The following is a 16403-nucleotide window of genomic DNA, read 5'->3' as shown; positions in this document are numbered from 1 at the left end:
CAAAATATTTATGGAACATCAGCCAAGAACTTCATGCAATTTTCATGTACCCAAAATATTCCTCTTCTTTGAGTCCTTCTAATCTTTTAGAAACATAAAACATAATACATAAATTGTTTGTGAACTCAATTTGGCCTCAGTTCCCTGGAGCTGTGTTTTCTCTATGTATCGATGGGGTCCTAACCCGACTTCCACCTAGTGAAGCATCTAGTCTCAGGAGTGCACTTCTATAGGTCAGATCTACTATTGGTGAACCATCAGCTTTGTTTGGAAGCTTGCTAAAAATGCATAGTCTGGGATCCCATCCTAGACCAACAGAATCAGTCTCTGAGTGGGATGAGCAGTCTGTTTTCACAAGATTCCCACTGATTCTAATGTCTGTTGAAGTTTAAGAAACACTGCCTGCCACACTTGGAAAATTGTTGACTTTGGAGCACCTAGAGGTGTCAGAACAGATCATTCACTCATTCTTTAATTCATTCAACAAGTGTCTTGCATTAAAGGAGCAGCTACTGGGCTCATTCTATGTTTGGCATATGGCTGACCTGGGTTCAAACCCTAGCACTTCGGGTGGTCTCCTGAGTCCCACCAGGACTGATCCTTAAGCACAACCATGTGTCCCCCCAAAAGACACAAAACATTGGCAGTTTAATATTTAATATGATTCTGTTGGATCCTTAATGAACTGGATCATTATTTTACATCAGAGCCTCAGGACATTTTTTAGACTCAATGCTGCTTTTAATTTCCTTCCTAACTAAGCAGGTTTTACTGATGGGAATATTCTTCCAGATTGGGTAACAGGTAGGATATAAGTTCAATGTGTGAAGATGAGTGAAATTTTATTTCTACCTAGATAATAAATGACAATTTAGTATAACTGCTTTTGACTTACTTAAATGACTCAACATCATTATTAGCCTTCTCAAATGCTATCTTTTAGACTGCTAATACACTTGGGTGTAGTTTGTGGAGACAACTTTTTTATTTTGTTTTTGGGCCATTCCCAGCAGTACTCCGGGGCAAGTCCTGACTCTGCAGTCAGGAATCACTCCTGGGTTGTTGGAGGATCATATGGTGTGGGAGTACCTGGTTTTTACACTATTCGGGATAATTCACTTTGCTTGTGCTTTTCACACCAGAGTGGAAAGGAAGGAACTCTGTATTGGCTCCTAACTCTACCTGCTCTCCACTCATAAGGGTGGTCCTACTCTTGCCAGTAAAGACCTTGGGTCAGAGAGACTACTTTTGGTTTCATTCTCATAGCTAGCCTGTCTGCCTGCTGGTACATTTTGCCTGCTTGCAGATATCTTGTGGTGGAAGTTCCTGAACCTGTTTTATCTCTCTAACCTTGTGTGATTATTTCCTGTATCGAACTTGCTTCCAGACCTACATTCCTCAATACACCTGGGACCAGGGCATGAGACTTCCACTACAATATGGGATGAAGGAGATGGAACTGGGGTGGGCTGAGTACAAGGCTAGCTCCATGCCCACTGTAATTTGTCTCCCATCCAAAGACAATTACTTTTTGTTGTTGTTTGGGAGAGACCAAATGCTGAGGGGACCAAATGGGATGCTACTGATCAAATCTGGGTCATCCACATGCATGGCAAATGGCCTACCCACTGTGCTCTTGCTCCAGCCCCCAGAGACCATTTCTTGGCCTAGCACACATCAGAGGATCCAAGATACTCTCCAGTTAACTCTTCCTCCATCTCATTAGAAGCATGGAACTGCTTTTTCAGCTTTGCAATACTGTAGACATGAGCTCTATCTATAAAGCTCATCAGTCCACCTCCTAAATCAGATCTGCACACACACTTTTTAGAGTAGGACAAACCTTGGGATTCCCTGGGGGACTTTGAAAGTGAAGCAAACAATAGCACGATTTCTCTGCTTGAAGCCAAAGGGTTCTCTAAAACTAGCTGCTAAGAATAGCCACTGACATGCCAAGAATATACAAAAGAATGGTAGGGGCAAAACTTGTCGGAGGGAATTGTAATTCTACAGGTCTGTATAATCCAGCCTGTTAAAAGGAAAGGTCGGTTGTTTCTTAGACTGGAAGGAAGAAGCTTTGCACCAAGGAATCTAGCTGCAACATAGGAAGATGAACAGGATGAGAAAGTGCTCGTGTTTGTCTCCACGTGGAAGTCCTCTGGGAATCACTGCTTAGAGTCAGGAGGCTGGGCACTCAGCTGGTTTCCTTGGTTTCAGGCTTCCACGGTGCTGAGCAACATCTATCGTGCCCAGCCAGTAATCAGGGAAGGCTAATTAGCAAATATTGGATTTTCTCCATTCTTAGCGGAGGATACAGTCTAGCCCCAAATGAAAAAGATTTATTTAATATTATCCCCTATCCTTATCAATTTGAATAGCCTATTTTATAATGTCTTCTCATTTCATCCACAAGGTGGTGAGATCGTTAGCATGTGCCTTGTTGGAAAAATAGGCTTTAGAGACAAGAGTATTGAAACCTTTTACATCATAATTATAAATTCTGGGAAATCAGAATATTCCAATTATTCAGAATATTAAAAAACTACACTTATGCTTATGAATTCCAAAACTTTAAATGATACTCATAGCATAAAATATGCTTACTACCTTTAAAAATCTTATTATATTTAGGTCTCTGATCACCATAGTGTTTGTTTCTGCTATTGATGTACAAAGTGACTGGCGATCCCCACCACCAATGTGCCTAGGGGCATTCACCACAGTCCTTAAACAACACCAATAGAATGCTACCCTGGAGCTTTTTTTCTACTTTTGACTATGATTTTATGTTTGCCCCACAATCACCAGGTAGAAAATCACTGAAATTTTTGATCTCCAAAAAAATTTCACTTTACAATTCCTCCTACCTATAAAACCCTGAATAGCCTGAGTTACTTCACAAGAGTGATAACTGTGAAAGATTCTAATAATACGTACTATGTTAAAATACCAGAGGAATTATTGTGTAGCTGTTGAGAGATCCGTGTAATGGTAACCTAGGAGACAAGGATCATGGAACTCATTACGTGGTGGATCTCTGCTTCTAGGACATTCCAGTCTCTTCCCTTTCAATGCAGATGCTCCTGGTTTTGATATCAAGTTCATTGATATCAAGTTACATAAGTTGATCATTAGGCACCTATGTGGTTGCTGAATCAGCAAGATTTTGTTGATCGAAGTGTAGCATCCAACTCAGATAAAGGTGTCACAGACAAGACTGTGGGCCAATCTTCCTATTTGTTCACTTCTAATCACATACATAGAAACCCTCAAATGTTTATATTTTTCTTCCAGGTTCTGTGGACACACCCAGCACTGACACTCCAGCCCAAGCAACCCCTCACCCCCTACCACTACCATGGCTGAAGATGCAGATATGCGAAATGAGTTGGAGGAGATGCAGCGAAGGGCTGACCAGTTGGCTGATGAGGTAAGGAACAGAAATCTGAGAAAAGAAAAAACATGAAGAGCTATCTATATAGTTTGTCTTATTCAGAATTCTATGGGAAATATCTAAAGAAAAATATATACAATGACTGATTTACTATGCTTCTGGGGATTCTGCAGACAGAAATGTGGAAACAACCAAGATGCCCTTCAACAGATGAATGGCTAAAGAAACTGTGGTACATATACACAATGGAATATTATGCAGCCCTCAGGAGAGATGAAGTCATGAAATTTTCCTGTACATGGATGTACATGGAATCTATCATGCTGAGTGAAATAAGTCAGAGGGAGAGAGAGAGATGCAGAATAGTCTCACTCATCTATGGGTTTTAAGAAAAATAAAAGTCATTTTTGCAACAATCCTGAGACAATGAGAGGAGGGCTGGAACTTCCAGCCCACTTCATGAAGCTCACCACAAAGAGTGGTGAGTGCAGTTATAGAAATAACTACACTGAGAACTACCATATCCATGTGAATGAATGAGGGAACTGGAAAGCCTTTTTAGAGTACAGGTGGGGGTTGGGTGGGATGGAAGGAGATTTGGGACATTAGTGTTGGGAATGTTGTACTGGTGAAGGGGGGTGTTCTTTACATGACTGAAACCTAATCAAAATCATATTTGTAATCAAGATGTTTAAATAAAGATATTATAAAAAAGAAATGTGTTGAACATTAAATTTATATATAAATTTGTATTTTATCCTAAAATTCCTGATTTCTAAAATCCAGAAAAATCAAAGCCAGAGCAGTGGCACAAGTGGTAAGGTGTCTGCCTTGCCTGCACTAGCCTAGGATGGACCATGGTTCAATCCCCTGGCTTCCCATATGGAGCCAGGAGTGTTTCTGAGCACACAGGGATAACCCCTGAGCACCAATGGGTGGATTCCAAAAACAAACAAACAAACAGAAACCAAATAAAATCTAGAGAAATCAAGATTTACTTTTTTAAAAAAGCAAAAGCTGTCCATAGTCTGTAAGAGTTATCTTAATTCCATTTGCCTTGCATGTGGGAGATTGGTGGTTTGAATCCCAGAATCCCATATGATCCCCCAAGCCTGCCAGGAGTGATTTCTGAGCATAGAACCAGGAGGAACCCCTGGAGCTGCTAGGTGTGACCCCCCCCAAAAAAAAAGAGTTAGCTTAATTCTAAGCTCTAATTTTATATTTTTCAGACTGAAATTAAATTTGAATTATGTAAAGTGATAATTAAATTCAAATAGGTAATTACTATAATTGTCATAATGTTAAGTTAAAAGGTATAAATATTTAAATTAGTGTATACAAATTATAAATTTTTATGAGCTTCCCAATCATTTAATTATAATCTACTACTATCTATATTCTCAAATTTCATGACATGTGGAAGGTATTAGATTATTGCACATGACTGCAGATTTTTCCAACTGCATTTTCAGTGACATGAGTAAAAGTACGTATGCCAAACACTATAAAATAAGGCTTAAAATATTATTTTATCAATTTTTAGATGTAAAATAGTTATATTTAAAAGAAGAAAATATAGTTGCAGATTAAATTAAGAAGTACAGGGGCAGAGAGATTAGCATGGAGGGAAGGCGTTTGCCTTGCATGCAGAAGGTCATTGGTTCAAATCCCGGCATTCCATATGGTCTTCCCAAGTGAAGGGATATTTTTGAGCACATAGCCAGGAGTAACACCTGAACATCAAATAGGTATAGCCAAAAAAAAATCAAACAACAAAAGAAATTTTCCCAAGGACTAAAGTCCAGGTCCAGATGGTTTTACAGATGAATATTACCAAACATTCCAAGAAAAATTACTACCATTGATACTCAGGCTCTTCCAAAACATTGAAAAGACAGGAATCCTTCCGAATACCTTTTATGAAGCTACTATCACACTCATTACCAAGGCTGGCAAAGACACTGCCAAGAAAGAAAACTACAGACCAATCTCACTAATGAACATAGATGCAAAAATCCTCAACAAAATCTTAGCAAACTGAATCCAACAATACATCAAAAAGATTATGATCAAGATTATGACACCATGACCAAGTGGGTTTCATCCCATGGATGCAAGGATAGTTCAACTTATGCAAATCAATATACTGCATCAACAACAAGAAAGATAAAAAGCACATGATAATATCAGTCGATGCAGAGAAAGCATTCGACAAAATCCAACACACATTCATGATGAAAACACTCAGCAAAATAGGGCTGGAAGAAACATTCCTCAGGATAGTCACAGATGCCTATAAAAAGCCCACAGCCAACAACATTGTCCTTAATGGCAAAAAACTGGAGTATTTCCACTAAGGTCAGGAACTAGGCAAGGCTGTCCACTGTCTCTGCTCTTATTCAACATAGTTTTGGAAATCCTAGCAATAGCAATCAGACAAGAGAAGGGAATCAAAGGAATCCAGATAGGAAAAGAGGAAGTCAAGCTATCTCTTTTTGCAAATGATATGATGATATACATCGAAAACCCTAAAGTAGAAACAATTAACCAATACAACAACGTGGCTGGTTACAAAGTCAATACATAAAAGACAGTAGTGTTCCTCTATACAAATCATGAAGTAGAGGAGAAAAAGATTAAGGAGTCAATCCCATTTATAGTAGTATCCAAAAATATCAAGTACCTAGGAATCTACCTTACAAGAGAAGTGAAGGATCTATTCTATGAAAACTTCAAAACACTTCAGAAAGAAATTTAAGAGGACCTAAGGAAATGAGAGAACATTCCATGCTCTTGGGTAGGTAGAATCAACATTGTCAAAATGACTCTTACCTAAACTATATATATTCAATGCAATCCCTATTCAAATTCAGACAACATTTTTAAGGACTTAGAATAATCAATTATAAAATTTATATAGAACCACAAAAGACCCAGGTAGCCAAATACATACTGAAAAACAAGAAGCTGGGTTGGATTTCTTTACCTAATCTGAAGCTTGACTATAAATTTATGCCATAGTGATCAAAACAGCATGGTATTAGAACAAAGACAGAGTCTCAGACCAATAGGTTAGAATAGAATATCCAGAAATATAACCCCAAATATATAGTCAACTAATGTTTGACAAAGGAGCCAAGAATTTGAAGTAGAACAAAGATAGTCTCTTCAACAAATGGTGTTGGAACAACTGGATAGCCACCTGTAAGAAATGAAAGATTGCTCCATACCTCACACCTTCCACAAAAGTCAACTCAAAATGGATTAAAGACCTTGAAATCAGACCCGAATCTATAAAGTTCATTGGGGAAAAAATAGGGCAAAACACTTTAAGACCTAAATTGTATATAGCCCCTTCTATATATTATTCCTCCTCCCCTCTTCAGAAATTCGTCTATCCCTTCACCCCCACCCCAATCCCGATCTGATATCCCTCATTATTTAATGCTCTTTACCCTCAGTTCTTAACTCATTAGGTATCGAGACAAACCTCCTGCCCCACATCACCCAGCTTCCACGCTAAAGGACACCCTCTCAGCCCCACATCTTGTCCACTGGCCAGAAACTACAACCAACACTCCTGCTGACTCATGCTCTTAGGCCCACCTTCTAACCCCCACCCAAATGTGGTCTGTTGCGTGGATTCAGCCCCAGAAGGACCCCCAGTGTAAGAACTCTACCCAATCCCTTTTTCCAGTAAATCATTTCTCAAACTCAACAAGACAGGGTGTCTGATGAAAATGTACCCTGGATTCCACCCCCCACAGAAATATCTCAAAAGACAATGGGGCAGCCTATATTTCCTTTATATGTTTAATACCTCTATAAATACTACCTCTTAATCTGTTTATCCCCAAATGTAAGGTAGTCTCTTACATCACTCTTTTTCCTTAATTACTTTTTAAACTCGTTTTTATTTATTTCTTTATTTTCTATGTGTGTGTGTGTGTATATATATTTCTTTTTTTCTCTTCCATAACTTACTCTGTTTTGGCTCTGCTTGGTACAAAAACCTACAAGAAAATGTCTTCTTGAGATAAAAGCTCAGGTCAAAGCCAGGGCACAGAGATGGTGTAGCTTGACATTCTCACCCACAAATGCACCAGCAATATAATATAGCACTGTTTTTTTGTTTGTTTGTTTGTTTGCAAAGGCATACTAAAATTGGGAACATTTTATGTACAGAAACAAGCTATTAACTAGAAATAAGAACTCATACATTTAGAATACAGGGGCACCTCCCACCTTGGACATATGTCATGTGGACCCAACTTAAACTCCATGTGATTAGACAGTGACCATCCAATCCTGAACCCTAGATCCCAGACATAGAACTGACACAGTTCTCTTCAACAGCACCAGGAACCAAACCCCCTGGGAAATTCATACTACTGCTCTGACACAAACATCTGCCAGTTTTGATATGACATCCTGACAATGAGGAAATGACAACAACTTGAGCAGGTTGTCTTATCTCATCACCTAACGATAAGATGAAATCAGAAACATGTCATCCTTTGTGCAAAAAAACAAAGATTGCTAACTACAGAAGACTGACTTTGACAACCCTGACTGGGCAGAACTTATCCTGAGACCAAAAAGAAAGACCCTAGCCTAGGCTTTGGCCTACAATCTGTACAACAACCAAGATCTCTAATTCCAGAGTCCTGACTGAGACAACTGCTACTTAGCAGAACTTCTGGAAACATAATGAAAGACTCTATCCTAGGCTTCGCCCTAGGATCTATGCAAAAACCAAGACCATCAATTACAGAAGACTGATTAAAACAAGAATGATGCAACAGAACTTCTCGAACCGTAAAGAAAGACTACCTTGGGTTTCATCCTATGACCTGCGCAAATACCAAGATCTCTAGTTAACAGAGGTCTGATTATATCATCCACAACTAAGCGGAAAGTTTCCTGGCACCATAAAAAAGACCTATGGGAGAGAAAAAGAGCGTGTATGGAGCCTGTAGTTATTCCCATGACAATATGCTTCAAGGATAGAGAAACCCTGTATCTATTAGGCCAAGGGAATTCCTTTCTAATCTCCCCAACATTTACTGTGCCCATGCAAAAAAAAAAAAAAAAAAAAAAAAAGAAAGAAAAAGAAAAAAGAAAATAAGAAATAAAGAAGCACAATTCTTTTTCTTTCTTTTTTTCTTTTTATTTTGGGCTTGTGATTATTGTTTGGGTGTTGACTGCAACATTCATTGCTGTGATGCTCTTTGGTTTTTCTGTTTCATTTTTTTGTGATTATATTTCTGTTTTTTTTTTTTGTTGCTGTTTGTTTTTTGTTTGATCTTTTTCTCGTTGTAGTTTTGGTTTGTTTGTTTGTCTGTTTGGGGGATTTTTGTATATTTTTGTCTTTTTGTTATGTTTTTCTTCCTTTTTTCCCCTTTCTTCTCTTAAATTGATATAAAATTTATAACCTCTAGGTTGACTCCTCCCAGATTTTTGTTTGTTTGTTTTCTGTTTCTTTGGTTGTTCTTTTTTTTTTCCTTTCTTTTTTCCTTTTATTCTCTATTTTTTTTTCTTCAAACCAAACCACATAAGTTGAATCATCTTGTTCTGCCTCATAAATTGAGGGGAAAACATATGGATGATACCAAGACTAAACAGTCATCTGAACATTGAGTAGAAATAAAAAAAAAAAGATCAGACTTAATACAACAAATCCAAAGCCAAGAACAACAGAATTGATATCCACTGTATAACAAGCTAGACACAGAGGGGACCACTTATACTAGCAGCCCCGGGGACAAAAGAGGGGGATATGGGATGCATTCTGGGAACAGGGCTGGAGAGAGGACAACACTGGTGGTGGGAATGCCCCTGATTCAATGTCATTATGTACCTAAAGTATTACTGTGAAAGATTTGTAATTCACTTTGGTCACAATAAAAATTATTTTAAAAAAATTTATGCACCTTTGAGAAACAAGTCTGTTTTGTGGTTTCTATAAGTTTCAAAGGAACTGAGAAAGGAAAAAAAAATGACTGCTCTGTGCCTGAGGGATTTAGACTTTTACCTCTAATGTTTTCTTATCTGAGATGAAGATAATTGTTATTGCTGTCTCCTGAAGGCTAGTTCTTTCAAACTTGCTTGTTTTCTTTCATCTTTGGGCAACGGCTTAATTTTATTGATAAAAACTTCAAGTTGTATTTATAAGAGTTTTGTTAAAAATTTAACGTTAGGGGGCTAGAGTGGTGATGCAAGCTGTAGTGATCTGCCTTGCACATGCTAATCTAGGACAGACAGTGATTAGATCCCCCAGCATCCCTTATGGTCCCCCAAGCCAGGAGCGATTTCTGAGCACATAACCAGGAGTAACCCCTGAGCATCACCGGATGTGGCCCCCTAAAAAAATCCAAATTTAATAAAAAATAATAAAAATTTTAATAAAAAAAGAAAAGAAATTTAACGTTAGATTCATCTTAATTCATGAAAACTGTGTTTGTGTTTAAAATTCAATATTCCTGATCTGGGGAAGTCAAATAGTCCTCTGAGATTTGAGATATTTTTCATGCATTCTGCACATGAAAAATTACATTTTTCAGATTACCTTAATATCAAGATTAGCTTCATATGTTTTTGAATTTGTGAATATAGCTTTAATGTAATTGCTTTATGGAATCTTATTAAGTAGAAACATAAGAACGCAAAGAAATGGGTAAACCTTTTGTTTCTCAAATGAAGAAAGTATTTCAGATTTTCCACATTTCTTAATATCTGACTTAGAATGTTTATGTTTTTTCTTTTAGTCACTGGAAAGCACCCGTCGTATGCTGCAACTGGTGGAAGAGGTAAGATGTGACTATATATTGAAGTATACACATACCTTTCACTAAAATATTCTTTCCTTAGAACCTTAGGACTAGGAATTGCCATTCTATAGATCAAAACTCCATCGATTCCTATAAGAATGTAGCCTACAAGAAAGTAATCGAATGAAGGGATTGCTGTATTTAAGTTTCCACATGGTCATCAATGTTTTCACTCCATTTTTTTTCAGTTCAGGCTCCCTTTGTACTTTGAGAGACAGTGAAGGAGGCCATTTTCAAGCAAATCCTGGCAAGAAATTAAGAGATTGAATCACTTTAATCTAGTTAGAGCAAGTTTTATATAAAAAGGATTTATCTGCATAGTTATTTCTTAGTCACATTCAATCTTGATATTATTTTCTGGCATTAACATTTCTATGACTCTTAAAATATATGTCCAAATAGATATTTTGTAATTTTTTCAATTACAGATAGGCACTACAATTCATGAAATATTAAGAAAACTCCTAGTAAAGGGAAATATTAAGTTCATCTCAGCTCTTTTATATTTATGACTGGATTAAAGATCCATTTGTGAGACATAGTTAATGAATCCCAAACTATTTCTAAATGAGTAAAAAAGGGCATAGAGCAATAATGGAATGAAAAAGAGCAATAATGGAATGAATAAACCTTACTCACTATAATTTGGATGAGTAACAGTCGATCAGGAAGAATAAGTGGATTAATTGAACTTGTCCTTTGGGAAAGGTTAAGTGGAAAAAGAGTCAGATGACTTATATTTATCTTACCAGAATAAAACAAACTAATAGTTTCTTATTCAGTGAGATGATGTTTCAGTTCTGCTTTGAAACTACTTATCAATGTATAAATGCTTGTGTGTTTAACATTTGTAGTGATGTTGGGCATTCTCAAATAATTAAATGAGCCTACTTATGTAATGCTACTGTAAATTGATTACATCTGACATAAAAGTTAAAAAAAATAAGAAATTCAACAAGGCTGAAAAGAGAGATAGCTACTTCTTGCACTATAGGAGCCAACATCTTTGATTTTTTTCTGCAAATTCAGCTTCTTACCTAGGAAAGAAATATGACTAAATGTGAATTGCCACAGGAGAAGAGGCAACCCTCAGCTCTCCAGAAAGCTGGGAAAGAACACACAGTGCTCTTAACAAAGTCTGTGATCACAAAAAAAATGGTAATTTGAACCTGTAATGGAGTACAAATTGGCCCCCACTGGAAGAAAGGCCAGCAAGGGGCCCCAGAGCTTTCCAGGAAAGTAGTTTTAGAAATGAAAATAAATGTTTTCCAGGCTCTAATCTGGGAACACTGTTCCTGCAGAAAGATTTGAATGCAAAAACATAGGCAGATATTCTAAACTAGAAGTGCTGGCAAAGCTTTTAGTGTGGACCTGATGCCCCTCAATTTTTCATCAGAACAATCAAAAGAATTAGCTGTAGAAAGATACCAAAGTAAGTCCTGACATGGACCTGCATTGAGCTGAGAATCAAGCCAACATAGATATCTTGATATATGGGTCTTTCTGACCCACGGTCAGAACTTCCAATGTCAATTTTCATTTCTGTTGAGGAGAATGTACATGTAAAGTAAATTCCTAAATAGCAGAATTCTTGCCAGTTTGCCCACCTGTGCAGTGTTGAAATACTATCTGGCATGTGAAAAATGGTGGAGCAAATGCTTCAAAATGCCACACTTAGAACTGGTCCTTCACCCACAAAATCTTTTGTTCGAATACACATCTATTTTTAGGCTTTTTAAGATTCGGGCAGTGTAAGTCAGTCCTGAAAAAAAATGGAGACTAATTAATATATTCTAAGGGAAAAAAATCTCTACTCTCTACTGATAAAAGTTGTATTTCTGCATCAAGCATGAAGGTGCTTCTTAGAACAAAATGTGGAACGGAAGTTATCTCCTACTGATGGTAAATGAGAGGGGCTATTAGAATTTTCATCCTTAGGAAATTATGAGCAAAGCATTATTTAAATAGTTTGATTTATTCTTATTTCCTCTTGGGTTATTTTACATTTATGAACAAACCCCTCCCCCCATGTATAGAACATTGGCTATTTAGATTATACTGTTTTCAATCAAAAAGAAAATTGTCTTTCAAGAGAATCAGCATTTCTTTTTCATCAAAGTCAGAAATCATTTGGATAATTTGAGCCTTGAAATGTCAGGATATTGCCCAAGATCCCAAGTGTATCAGAGGTATATAATTTGAATTGAATGTAAATTATTATAAAACTAAGTCTCAAAGACAAGAAAAGTTACTAAATTTGTAAGGAGAAACATAAGGAGAAACAACCCTACTTTCAGTAGAAAATTTAACTCCTTGCCATCCCTCAAACTCAGAATGACAGTCAAATACCTTAAACTCAAGAGTGATAGTCAAAGAGATGTAAAGGCTTTTTAAGAAACACCATCACCAATATTTCTTTTATTGGGGGGGTAGTCAAACCCGACACTGCTCAGGGGCTACTCCTGGCTCTATGCTCAGAAATCCCCCCAGCAGTCTTGGGGGACCATATGGGATGCCGGGATTCAAACCACTGCCCTTCAGCATGCAAGGCAAACGCCTTATCTCCCTGCTATCTCTTTGGCCCCATCACCAATATTTCAAAGAAAATATAAATTCACCCATAGGCAAGTGGTGGAAATTTTGGAAAGGCTCTAAACTACACATAGGTGGAAATGTTATAAATCTTATAGTCTGTGATTCTTTGGAACTGGAAACTTAGATAGATAGATAGATAGATAGATAGATAGATAGATAGATAGATAGATAGATAGATAGATAGATAGATAGATAGATAGACAGACAGACAGACAGACAGACAGACAGATAGATAGATAGATAGATAGATAGACAGACAGACAGATAGATAGATAGACAGACAGACAGACAGACAGACAGACAGACAGACAAATAGATAAGACAGATAGATAAGATAGATTGACAGACAGCTAAAATAGACATATCTTTTTCTTCTATGTTGGGAATATACCTAGAGATGCATATAGATAGATAGATAGATAGATAGATAGATAGATAGATAGATAGATAGATAGATAGATAGATAGATAGATAGATAGATAGATAGGCAGGCAGGCAGGCAGGCAAGATAGACAGGATAGACAGAAAGATCTTTTTCTTCTATGTTGGGGATATGCCTAGAGATGCTAAGGTTTAGCTTCTATATGCTTGGGATAGAACCCAAGGCTTCACACGTATAAAACATGAGCTCTACCACTTGAGCCACCATGAAATTTTTGATGGATTAATTTTGACAAATATTTCTAAAATAACCAACTCTGAAAGTAAATTGGTATATAGAACTAAAATTGAAATATAGAAATAGAATGCATAAAAACAGAAAATGTGTTCCCCAAATTCAAGGTCAAACCCACTTTCGATATCTGGAAGAGGGAGCAATAAATTCTGACAATCAAGTCATGAACATATGCTCGGAGGAAAGTTTGAGTGTAAGCAAAACTAAAAACAAGTAAATAAATAAAATAAAATTAACTCTGCTAATACTAACAGCAGGAAATGAGAAGTGCACAGGAATGCCTCGGCTGTAACAACTATGCCCAGGAAAAGCTACAGAGAGAGCTTCAGGCAGCCAATTCGAAAACACTGGACCAAGTTCTCATGAAATGGTGACTGAGGACTTAAGTTTCAGCCTTTTTTCTTTTTTTATGCCAATTTGTATTTTGAGATACTTTGGCAATGAGAAGAGAATAAGGATTTCAAGGTGAGGGGTGTGGTTTATAGCAAAATTTCTGCTACAAATGGAAAATGCAGGCTGAGTGGTTGTTTTCAGATAAGCACCTGGGGCTTCTGGGATAAGAGAGTGCCTGGGTTTCTGCATTTTAGCTTAGGCATATGGGATTTTGGAAAAACACTTTAGAATGGCAAAAATATATGTACTTTAAAAGATCTCATAAAGCTTCCTTAGTTTATCTTTATAAAAGGAAAATTAGAAATACAGAATAAAATGAGTAAAATAAAAAAATTTTAAATCACTCATATATCAAGTGCACAGAGCCAGGGTAGGACCAGAAAAAAAATCTCTATCTGCCCTGTCTAAGGTCAGACAATTTTCCCAGAAATTTCAAACAGAAATTGCAAATTGAGTTAGAAACAAACTACCTGGGCCAGAATGATAATATAGCGGGGAGGGTGCTAGCCTTGTATATACTGACCTGGATTTGATCTCAAGTATCCCATATGGTTCCCCAAACCCTACTAAAAGTGCTACCTGAATACAAAACCAGGAATAGGCCCTGAGCACTGCTAGGTGTGTTGTCATAACCCACCCACACACACACACACACAATAAAATACTACATTTTCTCATGCCTGGCTAGCTATTCAAACATAATACTTTGCAGAGAGGACCTGTTCCTAACCCTCAGACTCAGTGCTGGGAGTTGCTCCTGGGAGTGCATAGGGATGACGAAAAATTGGGGGATCCTGCATGCAAAGCATGTACTCAATCCACTTGATTATCTCTCTGGCCCAGAATATAATATTTTTTGAAAAATGAGAGAAAGTATTCTGCCTTGTCTAAATACTATGTCTACCTCTTCCTTTCTCCCTTGAACTTTCTGTAACCCCAAAGAACAGTCTAGTTTTTTTTTTAATTAAAGATCTCATCAGAACAGTATGGCCAAATGGACTTTCTGACCTTCATTGAGAATCTATTAGCTTGTATACAGAACTACAATCATCAAGCATCCTTGTAACCACATTCCACTTTTCTCAAGGGAGTATCTGAAGCATATGCCAATGAAATAACTGCTTATAGTACACCTCTATAAATGAGAGAGAAAATTAAATCGTACTTCTCTGAGTTCAGAGTATAAACTCTATGTACACTCCTCAGCTCCCCTTCCTTCAGTGTCTCCTACAATGTTTTCTCCCACATCTTTTTGAAGAGACCTCAAAAATGAAAAGTATCTAAAACAGAAATAACTAAACATCAATTCAGCTTCCATACATATTGTCTTTATACTAGTATTTTGATTGAAACTAGACTTTTAATCTTCACCCTCACATTGAACCATCCAACCTAATTAACCAAGAGTAATGATGTCTGGCCCATGGCCACCTGAGTGCTTCTTGGGAAATCTATCTTCCCTCCCCATAAGACCTCTACTCTGGTCCTATTAAATCAAGAACTACATTTTTAACAAGATATTTTCTATGTAGGGAATTCACATGCACAAGAAAGTCTTTTGAGAAGTAGTTTAGAAAAATTTTATAGTAGTTGTAATGATAATTTTTGTTTCCCTAGATAACCTCTATTGAGACATTTTCTAAAGGCATCAATAGTTGATACCTCCCAAATCTGTTCCATAGATGATTCCTAAAGTCATACTGAGTGACCACACTCTGCACTATATTCTGATTTTGGAACTTAAGAAAGTCTAGCAAAAATAACCCCCAAAGAGGCCAAAGTAATAGTGCAGTGGTAGGTTGTTTGCCTTGCACACAGCTGACCCAGGACAGACCTCGGTTCAATCCCCAGCATCCCAGATGGTCTCCCAAGCCAGGAGCAATTTCTGAGCTCATAGCCAGGAGTAACCTCTGAGCATCACCAGGTGTGGCCCAAAAACCAAAAAAAAAAAAAAGTAAAAGAACCCCCAAAACAAGGTAGACCAATATGTCTGTGAAAGAAACTATATATTTTCTGTAAAATGGTGGGCTTATGAAAGTTCACAGAAAACATATTTAATATTTTTTGAAAAATTATGGTAATTGAATTGTTAAACTAATCTTTTTATGAATAGAAAAAGAAAGCCTCTGACCTCCATTAACAACTTCTTTTCTTAGTTCATAAGAAGTTAATAGAAAATAGAGGAGGGCATGAAAGATACCTTCTTTAGAATTTATGGTAAGGTCACTATGTGGTTTTCTTGAAAATTCAGTTCATCCTAGCTTTATAAGAAATGCTCTTTTGTACTTAACAATTTCCTTAAACAGATTTCCTAGAAATGATTCACAAATAGAAGTCATTCAGCTACCTAGACTGCTCCTTTCTATGCCCCCAAATCCTCTCCCCTCAGTCGTTCAGATGGTATTTGTTTTCTTTTGATAGTCAGGATTGAGATGAAGAGTGACTTTTAAAGGATTTTCCTGCACAAAAGAGCTATTGTGAACCTTGTGCATGAAGTATTGTAACTCTTACCAAA

At 37.1% G+C, this 16403-nt stretch overlaps 1 protein-coding gene across 2 annotated transcripts in view; it reads left to right on the top strand.

Moving 5' to 3' along the window:
- Positions 1-3288: 3288 nt before the first annotated feature.
- SNAP25 (synaptosome associated protein 25) overlaps positions 3289-16403 on the top strand; it is a 32751-nt gene continuing 19636 nt past the window's right edge. For both annotated transcript variants that reach the window (XM_049780230.1, XM_049780232.1), the window contains exons 1-2: positions 3289-3430; positions 10162-10203. In XM_049780230.1, coding sequence (XP_049636187.1) covers positions 3359-3430; positions 10162-10203 — 114 coding nt within the window. In that variant the 5' untranslated portion in view covers positions 3289-3358. The remainder of the gene's footprint in view (positions 3431-10161; positions 10204-16403) is intronic.

This window comes from Suncus etruscus, chromosome 9 (assembly GCF_024139225.1).
Source record: "Suncus etruscus isolate mSunEtr1 chromosome 9, mSunEtr1.pri.cur, whole genome shotgun sequence".
NCBI lineage: Eukaryota > Metazoa > Chordata > Mammalia > Eulipotyphla > Soricidae > Suncus > Suncus etruscus.
This window is presented reverse-complemented; position numbering and strand designations above follow the sequence as displayed.